Genomic DNA, 19006 nt, shown 5'->3' with positions numbered 1-19006 from the left:
GACACGACTAGAAATCAGTGGTTAAGTTGTATTTACAACACTGTTCCAGAACAGTTTAACCCAAATATTCAGATGTTTGCAGCGCATTTTATGGAGGACTGTTTCTTGATCTTGGGAAGGCTGTGCACAAAGGCTGTTTCTAAGTGGGGCAATTCCAACTTTGCAAGGACAGTCTGGCGCTTCTGACTCACAGCCTGTAAGCACGTTTACATATTTAAAGAATTTGCCACTGATGATTCAAACGCGAGTTTTGAGCAGTGTTGAGTAGCGCTTGTTGTTCGTCGTTTCTCTGTTCACAAATGCAGACATGGTTTTATGTTTACGCAGCGCGATACGCAACGCAACGCGTAAAAAAACAGTATAAGTCATTATAATCAGTAATTATGTGCCCACTGGATGCTACAACTGCCTCGTTTGTAATGGGTTTGGTTGGTTTTGTCTGGTCACGCTGGGACTCTGCATCACAGTATGTTAAGTGGCATAACATTTCCGTCATGCGCTTGAGGCATTCGGCCAATCACAACGCATGGCATAGCTGGCCAATCAGCGTATACCTTGCTTTTTTAGAACGATGAGCTTTGTAAAAATCGACGCGTTTCAGAAAGGCGGGGCATAGAGAAGCAACAATAATGTACATTATGTGGAAAATAATGTTTTTTGAACCTTAAACCGCATAAACACATTTCATTACACCAAATACACAAAATAATGTTCTTTTTAGCAACGTCATATGACCCCTTTAAATGTGAGTTTGGCAAGCAGTTTTTGAGATTTCACAGTTCACAAGTAGACAAAACTTGGTCATGCATGCCTGAAATATAACTGATAGGTGGCATTGCAAATATGAATGCAGATTGAACAGATTTTCCCGGAAAGTGACTTTTGTGAAAACCCCTCAACCATTTAAAATAAGAATATGACAAATATATCGCTTTCATCAGCAGACACGGGCATGGCAAACTGATTTATTTTCATGAATTTATGACTTGACCTAGAGAATGAAAGGCCTTCTAAACAGGTAATTGCAAATGCTCTCCCTCTCATAATACTCTGCTCAATAATACACTAATACTCTTTGTTACTCATAGATATGTATACGTCGATGCCACATGCAACCGATTTACAGCATGTCGTTTGAACTGCATTATAATTGCTTTTTATGTCTTTTAAATTACATGGTTCATAATTCATATACTAGTATATAGGTTGTAAAATCAAACATTTCTCGTTCTTACTGTTTTTTTTTTTAGTTAGCTTATGTACTAGCATAATGTAAAGCTAACGATTAGCCTGCTTATACATCACCATTTGCACTTACTGTACATATATATTCACAACGAACAGTAATGTATTCAAGTATTAAATGTCCATATATTTTGGTTATCATAATAACTATAATATGTCTGTATTATTTTGTGTAATTATTAACTTGAAAAAAAGTTTGACATCTGTCCGCATCATGACATATGAAATTACGTTTTATTATGTACAGAAGGCACATACTCTCTTTTCACACACAAATGCACACACATACAGTACAGACACACATTCGCACAGAAACATGTTGTCAGAGCTGCTCTCCTGTTGTGTTGTACCCTTATGGGTGAACTCCTGTTTACTCTGAATACTGAAGCCTGATTTGTTCACATCCGTGCACAAACAAATGGCCTGCCAAAAGTGGTGGGGCTGACTGCTATATAAGATTTTATAGCGCCATTTTGTCAGAATTTTCTCCTTCAGCGTGAAGATCATCTCCTCGCTGGACTCTGAATAAGAAGAAGCAAGAAGCTCGCACTCACCAGAACAGAGTGCTCTCATTGCAAGAGCATAGGTCTCACCCTGCTTCGCTTGCGGATCACCTTCTTTCTTGAATGTGGTCCTCACCTGTCTGCTTTCCCATTTCTCCCTCCCAGGAGCCTCGGAGGAAGAAACAGCGGACTGAATTATCGGGCTCGAGTCAACTCACGCTGGCACAGGTCCCACATGCTTCACTCTCCCCGCAACGCCTCAACTCACCAGTGTATTTCACACGTAAGGATCAGCGCCCTTGTCTGCAGCGAGCGGCTTGATCTCCTTCGGCGGATCTGAGGAGGAAGCTGTCGGTGATAACTCCATATCGCTGACAGCTTCAGATGTGGAGGGGTGGGCGTGTTCCAGCACCCTTCTTCCCAAGGATTCAACACGGGCCAGCGTGGACAGCGAGCTGATTCCTCCCAGCAGCCTGCGAAACCCATGCCGTCTCTCCAGGCTTGGAAAGCCATCCCCGGTGTGTCAAGTTGGGTTGTGCAGACCATAGAATGAGGTTACTCGCTGCAGTTCACTCGCAGACCCACTCATTTCAGAGGTGTCATTCAAACTTCGGTACAGGACAACGATGCACACATTCTCCGGGCCGAAGGGCAAAGTCTACTTGCAAAAGGAGCTGTAGAGACCGTCCCACTAGCAAACAGCAAGTCAGGTTTTTACAGCCTCTACTTCCATGTTCCCAATAAAGATGGCGGGCTCAGGTCCATCCTCAATCTCAGATGCCTGAACCATGCGCTGATGAAATACCCGTTAAGGATGTTGACTTTGAAACAGATCCTCACGCAGATATGCCCCGGGAATTGTTTTTTTTTTATCTGTGAATCTGAAAGACGTTTACTTTCATATCCAGATAGCCCCTCATCACAGACTGTTCTTGAGATTCACTTTCGAGGGGGTGGCTTATCAATATACAGTCCTGCCCTCTGGCCCCGTGCACTTTTATGAAGTGCGTGGACACGGCACTTTCCCCTCTGACGCAGAAGGGAATCCGCATTATGATTTACCTTGACGATTGGCTTGTGTTAACCAGATTGTAGCAGGAAATTCTCGCCACCTGAAGCGTCTTGGGCTGAAAATCAATTTAGCCAAGAGCTCTCTGTCTCCCAGCCAACAAGTCATCTTCCTGGGGACACGCTGGAACGTTCAATTACAATTCAGCGGCTAGCAGCGTCATTCAGATTTGGGACTTCTCGTCCCCTCAGAGTCTTCCTGAGGATGCTTGGCCTCATGTCAGTCGCCCCCTCTGTGATTCCATTGGGCCTGCTTCATATGCGACCCATCCAATTTTGGCTCAGAGCCTGGGTACGTCTTTGCCTCAAGATGAACCACCGCTGCGTCAAAGTTAGGGTTGGGAATCGAGAACGGGTTCTATTTTAGAAACGGTTCTAAACTTCCAAGAACCAGGTATTCGATAAGACATGTGCATTTAGATGCTGCTTAAAGATTCCTGCATTCACATTTTAATGTGATGTAATGCAATTTTAATGTAAACCATTTAAGCGCAGGAAGGGAAAGAACTTGCACACTGTTTTGCGTGCTGCACACACATCTGAAGTGCGAGCACAGAGAACCACAGTCCCGGTGTCTCAGTCTAAAAACAGCTTATATTGAAGCCAGTCTGCGAAAACGACAGCTTGGGGAATGTGCCGTTCAATGACATAATAGAGTGGGTAAACCCCGCCTCCGCAGAAGAAGATTAACGCCTGCTTCTACAGGACTGCCTGTTTAGTCTCACCCACCGATTCTACATCACTGCCTGTTTAGCCCCGCCCACTGATTCACACATGTAGTGTAAACAACAAGAGAGATGAATGCTGGGGCCTGTACCATGAAGCCAGATTAGCTGGCTAGCCAGGTAAGTTTCAGTTTAGTTTGCACCACTCCTGGGTTTTAGGTACCATGAAAGTGGCTTGGCTTTTAGCGGCATTCATTGCCTTAATAACTTACACTCCACAGCTAACCTGCTCTGTGGCAGGTTATGTTCTGGTTTAGAGATCTCAAACCGAAATTTGACCAATCAGCTTCAAGCAAAGTGACACATGTCTGACGCAATAAAGCTACACCCCCAGTTTCTCTTAATCTTTGGTAGTGAATCGCACTGACTCTCTCACGAGAAGTGAATCACCGTTTCAAGGCATGTGACTGGCTGTTCATTACTGATGTCACTCTTTCATGTGCACGTGCTCCATTAACTCAGGATCAAGCCTGAGTTGACAGAGAATGTTGATGATCAGCTTCATGGTACCAACAAAACCGGATTGGACTGGTTTGGTTTTGTCAACTCAAAACTAATCCTGTAATGCCGTGTTTGTTCAGCCACCATCATGGTACAGGCCCCAGGTCTACACAGAAACTAAACAATAAAGATGGCTCCGAAGATAAGACGCTGTGAAGAGCCAAGTTGTGGACAAACAGTCATTGCATAACCTTCCGTCGCATCCCTACTAGGCATGTGCCGATTACCGGTTTCAAGGTATACCGCGATTTGAGAATTTCATGGTTTCAAAACCGCTAATATTTTCCGTTATACCGTTCCTGCGGTATGCGCTGTTTTTCATGTCTCCTCAAAGACTGAAAGTGTAGGAATCCCTCAGGTTGAGTGCAGTGTAGAGAGTAACACGACCCCTCCTCCTGCTGTTGGTGCGAGCGAGTGGTCAGTCAAGTGTGTGTAGGATGGCCGAACTTAAGAAGCTTCCCCTGGAACTCACGCGATCGGCAACCGGCCGTTTTTTGTCTTATTGCAGCTCGTCTTTGTTCTGGACTTGCACTAACTGCGTTGCAATGCAAAATAACGAGAGAGGCAAACACAGGTCTACGCGGAAACCAAAGATAAAGATGCTCCAAAAACAACAAGACGTTGTTCAGAGCCAAGTTGTGGAAAAACACAGTCTTTGCATTGCCTTCCATCAGATCCCAACATTAGGAAAGAGTGGATTAGCTTTATTTTTAATGAAGTTCCAGACCTCTTCAGTAAAAGTTTGGTCGTCTATTCACTTCATTTCACCGCAGATTAGTTTACAAACAAGGCACAATACGACACCAGATTTTCTTAAAGACTGAAATTAAAAGACGATTCTGTGCCAACAATATTGGATCCGACAGTAATGTCACAACACACAAGTGTGAGTAACTGTTTTTATAACGTGATCACTATTGCTTTGACTGTTATTACAGATCGTTTGATATGTACTGAGTATTTGTGTTTCTGACTGTTAGCCAAACTGCCAAAACTGTTAGCCAATCATAGCGGTGGCCGTTTACTTCCGAGTCTACACATATTCAAACAGAGCGTTCTGATGAGGGGGGTCAAAACAGGACAGAACATAGCCTATTAATGCTAAATTATTATGTTTTTTGATGTAAAAATCTTGATAACATTATAAGTGGACCTCAGAGAACAGTACAAAATAATAAAAACGGCAGTTCATGACCCCTTTAAATGAACGTAAACAGATGAGAAAGAAACCACATGTGTAACAGTATTTTTAGATCCGCGTGAGTTCGGTGTTAAAGAGACAGCAGCCTAATAAACATGTGCTGCCTGCCATTAATGTTAATCAGAGAACAAAAGAAAATCATTCACTAATCGAGATTGAATAGATAGAATAATTTTAATAAGGATTAATCTATATTTTGTTATGAAAAGAAAACTATGCAGTGTTTTTAAATTTTGATTTCAATTTCTGTACCTGAAATTTGTTCCGTTGTATTTATTTATGCTATTGCTAATTGATTTGTTTGTTCCTATTTTATTACTGACAGTTTACTTGTCTTTAACAATTTAATGTTTGAAATTTATATTAGTCTAGTTGTTTTTGCTATGGTATTTTTGTTAAAACCATAGGCAAATGTTGCTCTTGTAGGCCTAAGTGTTCTGTAGGCTGCTGATATTTGCTCATGTTATTCAGCTGCAACAGAACGCTTTGTAAAAAGACAGAATAAATATGTTTGACATCTGAATGTTTGACTTCAGAATCGATAAGCAGAATCGGAATTGATAATATTCAAATGATACCCAACCTTAGTCAGAGCTGTGGTCCCTTGGAAGGCCTCCTGCCTTTTGCAGACAGGCGTCCAATTAGAACTGACCTCCAGAAGGAAGGTAGTCAGGACAGATGCCTCCAACTCGGGTTGGGGAGCACTGTACGACGGCAGACAAGCATTAGGCTCCTGGTCCAGCCTGGAGTAACGCCTGCACATTAACTGCCTAGAGATGATCTTGCGATTTTTCTATCCGTAAAAACCTTCGGAGTGCACCACGTTCGTCAGACAACATGACGGTGGTAGCCTTTATAAATCACCAAGGTGATGTCAGGTCACACTTTCTTTACAGAATGGCTGACGAAATGGCGCTCAGAGCTGACTTATATAGCAGTCGGCTCCACCCCTTTTGGTGGGCTGAAGCACCATTTGTTCGTACAGCTACCCGAACATGAACAAATCAGGCTTCATGATGGGAATCACGGGCTTTGAAAATACACAAATAAAACCAAATTAAACCCTGCGGCTCGTGACGATACACTGACGTGTAAAGACACAAAACGATCGGTCTGTGCAAGAAAGTGAACAGTATTTATTTATATCGTTTTTTACCTCTGATTCACGCAATGTCCGAACTGTTCCAACTGAGCTCGTCCACGACAGTCGGTGCATGAGGCGTGTTCTTCTTCTTGCTTTACGGCAGATCGCCGTGTAGTGTATTACCGCCACCTATCTCTCAAATGGACCATTGACATCAATGGTGCATTTGAGAGATAGGTGGCGGTAATGCACTTATAAGTCTGCGATCCGCCGTAAAGCAAGAAGAAGATGCGTCACGCGTCTGCTGTGTCGAGGACGCGCTCAGGAGGACGCACTCAGTTGGAACAGTTCAGACATTGCGTAAATCAGAGGTAAAAAACAATATAAATACAGTTCAGTTTCTTGCACAGACCGATCGTTTTGTGTCTTTACACATCAATCTATCGTCACGAGCCGCAGGGTTTAAGTTTTGTTTGTGTATGTTTTTTTTTACTCTCAAAGACGTGATTCCCATTCACCTCCATTATATGACTGACAGACTGCAACGGTTTGAGTTAAAAATCTTTGTTTGTGTTCTACTGAAGAAACAAAGTCACCTACATCTTGGATGCCCTGGGGGTAAGCAGATAAACATCACATTTTCATTTTTGGGTGAACTATTCCTTTAAAGTTCATAAGTGCAGCGCTGCTTTTTTTTTTACAGCAGAATCCAAGAAATCGCTTTAAGCGCCACCTGCTGGCAGAGAGTGAATCTGTCCATAAGCATTAGGCTTATGGACAGTTTATAATTGCAGTTTAAGTCACTTCCGTGTTGGTTTCAAGAGAGAGACCGGAAGGTTGCCATTTGGTCTAGAGGCGTCATCAACCTAGTATCTTATCGACGATGTTGATGGTTCTGGGCTTAATGACACAACTGTAGCTGAATTCAGTCACTATAAAATTATTCAACATAATAATGTGAATCTGTGAAAATATCTTGGAACTCTCCAGTTGATCTGACGCTTCTGCATGAGCTCTTAACCAATGATTCACCGGAGCTCCACAAGGACCGCCTCCATCATTTCCATGGCTGCGTTCAGCCCCGATAAAAACGGTGCAAAACGTTTTTTAAACTGAAACGATGGTGCGTTGAACACACTGTTCTGATGACGCAAGAGTTGCAACTATTTGTTTTCGGATTTGTCGTTGTGTTTTCTGACTTGTTATTTTGTTTTCGAATTTGTCATTGTGTTTTCTGACTTGTTATAATGTTTTCTGAATTGTTGTTGTGCTTTCTGAATTGTTATTTTGTTTTTTAGACTTCTGATTTGTTTTGCACTTCTCGGTCACCGTAGAAAACGCATCTCAAACACCGTTGCACACCGTTTCCAGGAAACATGTCGTTCAACCCGGAAACCGTAGCAAAACGGTGCACATCGGTTTGAGCTTGAACTTGCCCCATGTTGCACACGGAAAAGTAAAAAGAAATAAATTAATAAATATATATTTTTTTATTTATATATTTAGGTTTGGACCTCCATACCCTCAGTTATTCTGGACGGGTCTGCACCTTACCTTCTCATTTTATCAACTATTATTTGTCACTATCATCAACTAGCCCCTAACATATTACATTTTCAAGAGATAAGTGATTAGATCTGCGTTGTGTGTATGTTCTGTTAACTCGTGTGAATTAAGGCATCTATTCCGTGGAGCTACACAAACGAGAAAAATAAAAAAAGAATCACGTAGGCCTATTATTAAAAAAACAAGTAGCCTTTAACAACGACGAAGAAAAATAATAATACTTACGCACAACTATGTCCTATCTTTAGCGTGCAGTGACTCCGCAGCTCTTCAGATGTGGGCGAACATGAAACTGCTTCTTCTTCTTGTTAATATTTGCGGCGGGCTGGACGCATCAAAGGCGCATTGCTGCCCTCCTCAGTTCATCTGAAGAACTCCGCTTATATATCCGTACATATTGTCCAGTTGGTTGCATGAAGTCAATGACAGCTTTTATGGTTTCATAGTCCTTAGTACTAAGGATTGATTTTGTTCAATTTATAGAGCTTTGGTAAATATAATAAATGTCTTTGAAAAACCTTGTGGAAAAAAAATTAGCTTTTGAAAGGAGAAATTTAGTGGGTTTTGCCAGTGTTTAGGACAAAATGTTACCCCAGTGAGTTTTAAATCCATTCTGCCACTGTGTTTAGACAGACTTTCATTTTGCTGTATGACTGGTCTGTCTGTTGCCAGAATTTCAGGTCATGGGGTTTTATGAGAAGGTCAGGATATTTCATTTACGTCAGATTTGCTTGGATATGAACAATAACTTTCTTTGTGTGTTTTTAATCAAAATGCACATTTGCCAAAGGGCAAGATGGCAACAGGCATCCTTGTAAAGAAGGAACAAGAAGTTACTGTATTGTTGAAAAAAAATATAATCTTATTATTAATCCTATTTATGTATCTTATAAACACATTTCTATCTTATCCTTATTCAAATTAACATTACATTTCTTATATAATAACATAATGACTTCTATCAATTCATTATTTAAACATGCAGATCATTTAAAAAGATGTTTATTTATTTATTAATTGATATATTTATAGATGTTTGCATGTTTTCAACAAGAAAATACAATAACTGAAATAAAGTTTACATATCCATGGTTTTTCATTTTGTGTCAAGCTGTCAGAACTTTGTTTGCAGAGAAGAATAAATCTTAGCTCATCAGATACAAGGAGTGTGACGATCTTAAATCTGTCCCTACATTTAAACTCATTCATGAAACACATTCATAATGCAAAATCAATGTACATAGTTTAACTAAAAATATAACAATCAGATCTGTGGAGCTAAGCTGAAGAACTGTTTCAGACTCGCTCTGGAGTTCCATCCTCTCTTCTTTGCAAACATGAACACACTCCCAAACAGATCAGGGAATGAAGCCATCAGGCTGATGCTCTCAGCGTCCTCTGGACTATGTAGAGAAAAAAAGACATGGTCTGACACACAATAATACTAAATTATTCTAGTACAAATACAGTGTATGGCAGGGGTGCCCAACCCTGCTCCTGGCGATCGACTGTCCTTGCCATAGTTGCAACTCTTGAGTCATCAGAACAGGGTGTTCAACGCACCACCGTTTCCGTTTAAAAAACGTTTTGCACCGTTTTTGTCGGGGCTGAACGCAGCCCTGATCTAGATAGAATGCAATTTCCCTTTCATTTAATAGGGGAAGTTCATTTAAAACCATAATTTGCTAGGATCATAAGCAGTGCTGAAACTCTCTGGCTTGTACCAAAATTACAGATCATGAGTTTAATAAGGTCATGAGCTTGGTTAGTTTAGAGCAGGGGTCGGCAAACTATGGCAAGTTAACGCTGGCACGCCTCGTTCACGCGAGTGACAATCACGCAGTGTGAATTATCAAAGACGCGATCTGAGGGAATCGCCGACGCGTCGCCGACGCCTGTGAAATATTTGCCATGCTAAATATCTGGAGCTGTCGACGATTCACAATCACGCTCTGTGCAATGATTTCTGACTGAAAAACACATCGGCGATGACCTACAGATAACGTGATATTTAGGCCCTGAAATGTGAATTGTACCAGGAGAACCCCGCCAAAAAAATTTGTATTTTACCCCCGAACGCGATTTTTATTGGGGGACCCCCTTGAAAGCAATTGGGCTATTTTCAGGCTAGTTTTGAGTAGTAATTGGGCGGGTTTTGTAGCGAAAACCTGGCAACCCTGCACCAGACAGAGCTGTCGGTGATTCTTCTGTGAAGTCTATTCTATTAAGATTCTAAGATTCTATTGTGAAGTCATGCAATGTGAAACCTCCTGTCGCCGATCCATTGTGCAGTGTGAACACAGCAGCAACTGAATTCTACCCCGGATAGTCACACAGTGTGAAAACAACGGCGATCCGACGAGTTTGAAAATCGTGCAGTGTGAACTCGGCATAAGGGATAATCACAAGCAGTGGCACGCGAGCGATAGGGAAAACTATGTAGCATCGTACATTTCATTCCTCATAGTCACAACCTGTTAGCAGCTGTAAATACTATTAAAGTGTGAGGATTAAACTGCGCTAGACTACAGATGCGTGTGGCAACAAGGTGTCCATCTCGGTTAATTGACTGTAACCCTGTTCCCTGAAAAAGCGGGAACGAGATGCTGCGTTTCAAACGCTTGTGAGAACCTTCTTTGTTCGACCGGTTGTAAAGCTTATGTGTCAAACACGCCAAGAATTGGCTTAAATAACCTCGGTAGGTGACATCATTGAAATGGACACATCCTGTTCACCTTTGTCTGAAAGGACATCCGGGCACGCCTACAGTGCGGCATTGAGGCGCAGTATCTCGTTCCCGCTTTTTCAGGGAACAGGGTTACAGTCAAGTAACCTGTAACGTTCCCTATCAAAAGCTACTCTCGATGCTGCATTTCAAACGCTTGCGGGAACGAGAATACCAACGCCACCGTACTGGAAGTGTCTGGACCCCCCAAGGTTGTGTAGTGTTTGCTCACAAGCACTGAAGAGGTCTCAGACATGACTCTGGGATGTTGACTCAAGGACACGTGAGCCCGGAGTAGCATGGACATTCAAACTATAGAATCTGACAAATGTGTGCGGAGAGGACCAGCCTGCCGCATCACACACTTGCTGCAAGGGGACACCTCTTGCTAAAGCCGTAGAAGATGCAACCCCCCTGGTTGAATGGGCCGTAACTCCTAGAGGCGAAGCTTGACCACGCACCTCGTAGGCTAGGGCAATAGCATCCCTCACCCAATGTGACCTAGTTTGTTTAGTGGCAGCTGCCCCCAGTTGCGGCCCCAATAGCATGTGAAAAGCTGCTCCGACTTACGCCACTGGCTGGTGCGGTGGACGTAAATCTGAAGAGCATGTACTGGACACAGAAAGTGAAGTCTTTCCTGCTCCGGTGTCGTGAACGGCGGAGGGCAGAAGGCTTCAAGAACGACTGGATGTATGGTCGAGAATGGAACTTTCTGAAGATAATTAGGGTGAGGATGCAAAATAGCTTTGACCAGCCCAGGGGTAAAGTCTAGGCAGGATGGCGAGACTGACAAGAGCCTGCAAATCCCCAATTCTCTTCAGATATAGCCATTAGAAAAACCATCTTTAGGGTCAGAAACCTGACAGGTGCTGACTCTAGTGGTTCGAAAGGGGTGTCAACCAGACCCTCGAGTACTATAGCCAAGTCTCACGAAGGGACTGTCGCTCTAGTGGGCGGCCTCAACCGCTTGGCTCCACAAATGAAGTGGGCGACTAAAGGGTGCTTTCCCACAGAAACCCCATCAATCAGAGCATGTCAAGCCGAAATGGCAGCCACATAGATTCTAAGAGTACAAGGACATGTGCCTGAGGACAGTTTCTCTTGCAAAAAAACTCTGGAATAATTTGGCAGTGAACTGGGTCTGCATGGTGTGTCATACAATACCTTTCGAAAACATGCCATCTGAGGGCATAACTTCTTCTAGTGGAGGGAGCCCTAGCACTTATAATAGTCTCTACTACATCGGCTGGAAGCCCAGCATCTCTTAGTTGGTTCCCCTCAGTGGCCAGACATGAAGGTTCCAGAGCTCGGGCCGGGGATGAAATACTGTCCCCTGCGCCTGAGACAGAAGATCTCTGTACTTAAGTATTTTACTAGAACTAAATGTGGGCTCCAAGACGCACTAGTCCTCAACACCTAAAAGAAATGCCAGTGAAATAAAAGAAACAGTTGATTTGTGAGGAGAGCAATCACGTTTATTTTCTAAAATCAAAACTAAAACTGAATTAGGTCTACCTCAATATTGTAATAAATCAAGGCTGACCCAACAGCCTCTTAAACGACTACAAACGCTGAAATCTCAGTTAAGCTCAAGTCTTTAAAAAAGGCATAAGTAAACCAATATCCTTCTAAAAGTTATCATCCATATCCTCATCTAATCTGAGTCAAAATTTGATTTTCAAAACTTGACTTTCAAAAGTCAACAAATTTGCAACAGCTGAATGTAGTAACCTTTTGTCTGTCAAATAAATGCACAATACACAGTAGTATTTACTAGAAGCAGAGGTTTGGGAAGTACATGAATTTCCTGGAAAACCCACACTACCGGATGTTTTGAATACATCAACGCTTTCCCTGAAGGAAAAAATGGCTGGAAATGCTACAAAAATCATGAGATCCTGATAAACTGACTGCTGTAATTCAGAGTGTTCATTACTGCGAGTGGAAAATTATTTGACTAAAGATTTGAAGAAGACATCACTTCTTTGAAATAGAAATGCTCTTTTGTAATATCATGACTTTCACAGCAATTTCAAACTTTTCAAAGTTTGATTCCAAAAAAAAAATATAATAAATAAATAAAATAAAATAAAATGTTTGTACTTTCAGGGGTTCCTGAGCCAGCAGAGCAACTACCATTGAAATTCGCTCACACTCAACCATTCTGTGTAGATTGTAACGTAGTAATGTAGACTGTAGTTTCCTGTGAGTTGCTCTGAATTTTACCTCTGTTTTGGACAAAATGTTACCCCAGTGATTATTACCCCAAAAAGGTATATTGTCAGTTTCTATCTATTTTAAAACCATTCTCATTACCCAGAGTTCAGTAACACTTATAGAGACTTTCTTATTTTTGCATGACTATTGGCCTTCTTGTTGTCAGAATTACAGGTCACTGTCATACGTTCCCAAGCTGGTTTTTTTTTTTTGGACTTTTATGTTGAAATTCTCGTTTCTTTGTTTCCTGTGCTGGCTTTTGTAGTCCTTTGTAGTTTTATTTCCAACATCAAATCAGAAAAAAAGTTAGGATGTTTTGTAAAATAAAATCAAGAATCTGAGATTAGTTAATTCCCTTGAACCTTTATTTAATTGACAGAAGTACAAAGATTTCCAATGTTTTCACTGACCAAATTAATTGTATTGTGTAAATATATATATATATATATATATATATATATATAATATAAATTATTTTGATGGCCGCAACACACTCCAAAAAAGTTGGGGCAGAGGCATGTTTAACACTCTGTCACATCAACTTTCCTTTTAATTACAACGTTTAATCGTTTGGGAACCCAGCAGCACTATGTCAAAACAACAAGCAAATGGGTTAATGTATAAAAGCCAACAAGCTGCGTTAAAATAACCCAGCATGTGTTCTGTCCAATATTTACCCAGCACTTAGTTGCCAAAGCCAGAAATGGCTGTTTTTAACCCAGCATTTTTAGAGTGTAGAATCTGTAAAATGTTTATAATTTTTATGAAGTGTGATAATTTGTTTTTTTGTTGTTGTTATTTAGTACTGCCATGAGGAAGCTCTGTAACATCTACATATTTTCCACAAGATAAATCAATATCTGAGATTAAACAAATTAGCCAGTTTAAAAATGCACTACATACTCTTGGTATATTTTGGTATATTTTGTCTCCTCAGGTGTCAGAGTTTTTCAGCTGTCAGGGCCTCATTTCATGAAAACAATGAATCTACATTTATCCATACATTTAAACTCATTCATGATGTAGAATCAATGTACATACTGAAACCAAAAATACAACAATCAGATCTGTGGAGCTGAGCTGAAGAACTTTTTCAGACTCGCTCTGGAGTTCCATCCTCTCTCCTTCGCAAACATGAACACACTCCCAAACAGATCAGGGAATGAAGCCATCAGGCTGATGCTCTCCGCGTCCTCTGCACTATGTAGAGAAAAAAGACATGGTCTGACACACAATAATACTAAATTATTCTGGTATAAATACCTTGTATGGTATTACATGTCACTCACTAATGCTCGTGTAGGTTGCGTATAAATCGCAGCAGGCCCAGTGTGTTCTCAGGATAGGCTTTCTTCTTACCATCCAGTTTCTGGACAATCTCAGATGGAAACTGACAAAAGAAATATAATTACAAATACAATTTATTTTCCAGACCAAGATTATAGCAGGCCATGCACTACATTTATCTGATTTTACATTCAACTGAGGAAAGTCTTGAAGACATTAAATCAAAGTTTTGAAGATTATTTTATTATTTAAACATTTCTTATATATATTTACATATTTTATGTAAGTATTTTTGCATATTTGAGCATTGAAGTTAGACCCACTTTAGTCTTCCATTCAGAAAAGCTTTTCCCCTCTGTGTATTTTTCAGCGGCTTGAAGGAGCTCCTCATCAACATTACGATAGTTGTTAACCTCTTTCTGGTTCCCCATTTTTTTCAAATACTCCACTCTCCTGACAGGATTTCAGAAACAGTTCAATCTCGTCAGCTAATAAAAAAGTTTATATGCAATGCAGTTTTCCCTTCATTTAATATAAAACCATAAGTTGCTAGTACTGTAAGCAGTGCTGAAACTCTCTAGCTTGTACCAAAATTAAAAATCATGAGTTTAATAAGGTCATGAGGTGTTTGTTAATTTTAGAGTGATAAATGTCATTGCCAACTCAATGGAGTATTTTACCTGTCATCAGTCCAGACGAAGGGGTGTGCGAGGGTTTGCTCCACAGTTGGTCTGTTGTTTGGATCTTCATTTATCATCCACTCGACGAGATCCTTCGCTACATCATTATCCAGATGATCCAGTGAGTATCTTCCTTGTAAAATGTTGACTTCACAAAATGGTTGTTCACCAAATGGATGTTGTCCTCCAGAGAGAATGTAGTACACTAACATCCCAGCAACCTTCAAACAGTGTTACTAGTTTAGAATTTTCGTCTACTAAAATTAAAATTAATTGTATTTAAGTCAATAAGTAAATTTCTCATTATATATATTTGTAATATTTTTAATTAATTTAAAATAATTACAATATTGTTGACTCAAAATGAGAGGAGAGACCACCTGAATGTCGGAGCTCCTCTTGTAGCCAGTGTTGACTTTCTCATGTATGTTTTCCTTTGCCTTCCAGCATCTAGTTCCAGCGATGCTTGTTCGTAAAGTGGTTTCGCCGTGTTTCAGTCGGCGACTTATGCCAAAATCAGCCAATCTGGCTTGTCCTTTTATGTCTGTAACAAACAGAAAGTTCTAATTATTTCTAGAAAGAAAAAAAAGTATTCTAATTAATTTAATCACATAAGTTTAGCTCCTACCAATCAGGACATTCTGGGGTTTGATGTCTCGATGGAGCACTTTGGTCTTCTTGTCGTGTAAAACCTGTAAGCTGCAGAGAACTTCCTTCACCAGCTTCTTCAGAACCAAAGATCTCTCAGCGCTGTCATCTGGTAAATGATCTTGGATATATTCCTCCAGTGTGTACTCACAAAGCTGAAGAACAAGATATCCGAAATTGTCATCTTCAGCGAAGTCCACATATCGCACGATAGAGGGATCATCAAGTTCTGGGAGTCGTAGAAATTCCTCCTCGTTTTTGAGGACTTGGTAATTAGACTTAATCATTTGTTTCACAGCCACCTCAGTGCCATCATCCCTCAATCCAAGGTAAACTTCTGTTCCATCACTTCCCTTAGCGATCAGAAATTCGGGGTCAAGAACAAGAGTAAGACCTGGCGGTCTGTATGTCTTGCTAGCATCAATGTTAGCTAGCTTCTCAAGCTTGGACCTCCAACGACAGCTGGTTTGATGCCACCTTCTTGGGATATTTGGGGTTTCATTAGGTTGTGTGAACGGCTGCACACTGGGACTTGATTCCTCAATGGATGTCACTACAGTGTCCTCTTTATCTTGCTGCTCACTTTCTTGTGATCCTTCTTCTTGCTGGATTTTTTTCTTCTTTTTCTTTTTCTTCTTCTTCCTGCTTGTTGATAGAGCTGCAGTCTCCTCACATAAACTATCCACTGCACTCGAACCTGTTGGATGTCTCAGTGATTCATCCAACTTTTGCAGCTTTTTTTTCATGACTTTATCCATCTCTGTCTCTGCTTTGATAAGTATCATCTCTGGGACGGGTGACAATCCACAAAATGCTACAAGTTTAGGAGTGAAGTCATTTATATAGGCAAACAGTCCATATGTCCAAACTCCAATGAGACTTGAATAATCAGGACGTGTGAGAGGCAACAGACTTTTGCACAACTTCTCATAGACGGAAAGATTCATACTCAGTTTCTGCTCAGACGTCTTCTGCATCATGACATTGAGTATTTTGAGTATCAAACTGACTGTTTCACCGTCTGTGTTTCCAGAGTCCTGAAGACTTTTAGTTAGAATTGGCACAAGATCACTGAATACCTGAGGAGAAACACTTTCACTGACACACAAAGCAGCATTTAAGCAGTCCAGTGCATTTGGCCAGTGTTCCTGAGGGATTCTTGGGAAGCGCTTGATGACTCCCTCCATGTATCTGTCTGCACTCTTTGTGTCTTTTAACCATTTGATGGCGATGTGATGATACTGCTCCATATCAACGACACTAAAGTAGAGCTCAAGCAGAACAGTATGATTGAAAGGATGCTCTTGAAAGAAATGTTCGTTATAGCTTCGACAAAGATTGTTTGTTCGTAGAGCACGAGAAAGAGAGAAAAATAGATGTACTTTCTCAAACACTTCACCCTGTGAAGATAATTGATGAATCGTTCTCTCCAGTTTTTTATTAAGCTCTGGATTCAACCCAATGCTCTTTTCAGGTGAAGCTCCAGCCTCTATAAGTGCTTTCACAATGTCTTCATAGTCACGATCAACAGCACATTGCAGTGGAGTGCACATTTGTGATCCTCGTCTATCTGGATCAGCTTTTGCTGCAAGTAATCTTTTCACAATAGTCAGTGGAACTCCAGTTAAAGCAGCGTAATGTAGAGGAGTTAGTCCAATTGTTGAGGGTTTGTTTGGATCAGCTGACTCTTCAAGTAGATAAGAGCAGATTTCTTCATTTCTGCATAAAACTGCTGCAGATAATGGAGTAACATCATCCTTCCAGTCTTTAGAAGGGTACAGTCCATTAATATCTCTGCCTCCGATTAATTTGCAAAGTTTCTTTAACTTGTTGTCTATGATGCATTGTATTAGGGGGTCTGTTATTTTAGGTCCTTCTAAAAAAAATAATGGAACTGAAAATACTGAAAATGGGTTTGCCATGGATCTTTAAATGTTTATTACAATCTGTGGAGAGAAATAATTCAGGCACTGAGTATAGCATTATCACTTATTTTCTTCTTTCTTTACATTGTTAATAGACACAGTGTTCATTTTTATAAAGTTTTTTTTTTAGTCATAGCATTTTTAAGTTGAAAATCTTTAAATTCTGTCAGTATCATCATGTCATGTATTAATTTGTCAATTTTATTTTTCTATTATTATTTTATCTGACTAAAATGCCATATAATATTGTCAACGAAAATAAAATGTTTTGAGAAAATACATGTGGAAACATTTAAACTATTTATTTTAAACATTTACTAAGTAAAACATTCCAACTATAAAGATTAATAAACATAAAAAACCTGCACTCTTTCAAATAATATGAATACACTGAAGTTATTACTTTTTTGTACTGTTGTAAAAATAAGTCTTTAAAACTATTCTTTATTCTTCCATGTTTTACAGACTTTTTAGGATATTGCACTTTGTGTAGCCACTTGTTACATTATTGGAAGCCTATGCACAACTTTAGAATTTTGACTAGTGCATACTTTTCAGTTCAAGTTGCTGTACGTTTGCTTTTGTTGTTGTGCAAGTTAAAAAGAGCAGAGCAATCCCCAACATGATCAAACCAGTCTGAACGTGTTGACTGGAACGAAAATGCATTTTGGTTCAATCGTTATAGCCCAGTTTAACCCCTTGATCCTAACACAATGTACAGTATGAATTTCAGCAACCAATTCTTAACCTTTTACTTTTCTTATTATTGTAATATACACGAGTACAAAATTTGTATAACGATGGAAAAAATAAAACCCTCGCTTTTGCGCGCGCTTTTTTGTTTTCATGGAAATGAAACGATGGCGGCCCGATCTCGAAGAATGCATCCTTTCGGTGGCGGGTGCTCACTTATCAAGAGGTCCTTACTTCAAGTATATCTAAAGTGTTTAAACTAGTAACTTGTATCATTTCTACACTGTGAAAATGCATTTCACAACGTTAAAAGAGAAAGAGAAAGGATTCTCATGCACATCTAAACCGGTCTAAACACGCTTTTTCGATATCAGCGCGCTCGTTCAATAAGATAGAAAGTCATATTATCCAGTCGTTTTACATTAAAAAGCCACGAATATGAATGCGACATTTAATATAACTTGTTTGTGTGGCTTTGTGACTCAATTTGAAGTTGTGACTGGCAATGATATATGATTGCTATTAATAAATGCTCAGCAGAAGTCTGATTAAATGCTAAAAATTACGGCTGTCAAGCATGTTAGATAGTTATAATTACCTATTTTATTCCCAGATATCACACAAACTTTCCATTCAGGCCTATCGTATTGGTATCTGCGTCGTTGACATCGATCTTGATACTGATATCCGATAACTTCCTTGTTCTTACACTCTACACATCATCCACCCCACACCTACTTTAGAAAAAAAGGTTGTGTAAGAAACCACTGAAAGGTGTTGTGCTGTAGCTAATAAACAGTTGATGCTACAGTATGCCTAGTTTAAATAGCATCCTAAAACGAGCCGACGATTGCTCAGTGTATGAAAATGTACTAGGCTAATTCTACATGTCTGTGGCCAATCCAATCGATTTATCTTTACCCTGTAATGTTATTCAA

The 19006-nt window shown here is 40.2% G+C and overlaps 2 protein-coding genes across 6 annotated transcripts in view; both read right to left on the bottom strand.

Annotated features, from left to right (window-relative positions):
* The window catches only part of LOC107675406 (uncharacterized), a 16685-nt gene extending 8449 nt beyond the window's left edge, over positions 1–8236 (bottom strand). Inside the window, exon 1 of the mRNA XM_016469717.1 lies at positions 8119–8236. The gene's annotated coding sequence lies outside the window, so the exon portion shown is untranslated. The remainder of the gene's footprint in view (positions 1–8118) is intronic.
* Positions 8237–8936: 700 nt separating this feature from the next.
* On the bottom strand, positions 8937–18764 carry LOC107675407 (probable serine/threonine-protein kinase irlC). 5 transcript variants are annotated; one of them, XM_016469719.1, is made up of 8 exons: positions 18667–18764; positions 15431–17396; positions 15183–15346; positions 14803–15023; positions 14446–14575; positions 14125–14225; positions 13888–14035; positions 8937–9148 (listed from the first exon to the last, which is right to left on the bottom strand). In XM_016469719.1, the coding sequence occupies exons 2-7, from the start codon at positions 17370–17372 to the stop codon at positions 13897–13899; spliced, it is 2697 nt and encodes an 898-aa protein (XP_016325205.1). In that variant the 5' UTR covers positions 17373–17396; positions 18667–18764; the 3' UTR covers positions 8937–9148; positions 13888–13896. The 5 variants fall into 5 exon arrangements, with proteins under 5 accessions (XP_016325205.1, XP_016325206.1, XP_016325209.1 ...); XM_016469720.1 differs by lacking the exons at positions 8937–9148; positions 13888–14035 and adding an exon at positions 9155–9296; XM_016469718.1 differs by lacking the exon at positions 8937–9148 and having other exon boundaries at positions 13330–14035.
* Between the last annotated feature and the right edge of the window lie 242 nt (positions 18765–19006).

This window comes from Sinocyclocheilus anshuiensis, unplaced genomic scaffold, assembly GCF_001515605.1.
Source record: "Sinocyclocheilus anshuiensis isolate Anshui unplaced genomic scaffold, SAMN03320099.WGS_v1.1 scaffold1081, whole genome shotgun sequence".
NCBI lineage: Eukaryota > Metazoa > Chordata > Actinopteri > Cypriniformes > Cyprinidae > Sinocyclocheilus > Sinocyclocheilus anshuiensis.
The sequence above is the reverse complement of the archived record's forward strand: the minus strand, read 5'-3'. Positions and strand labels throughout refer to the sequence as shown.

Bases quoted from the DNA above. Each gene is read 5' to 3' on its own strand.
- LOC107675407 (XM_016469719.1), bottom strand. From the start codon at position 17,372: ATGGCAAACCCATTTTCAGTATTTTCAGTTCCATTATTTTTTTTAGAA. The intron at 15,347-15,430 runs GTAGGAGCTAAA...TGTTTGTTACAG, and splicing joins ACCCCAGAATGTCCTGATTG to ACATAAAAGGACAAGCCAGA. The intron at 14,036-14,124 runs GTGAGTGACATG...TTCTCTACATAG, and splicing joins CGCAACCTACACGAGCATTA to TGCAGAGGACGCGGAGAGCA.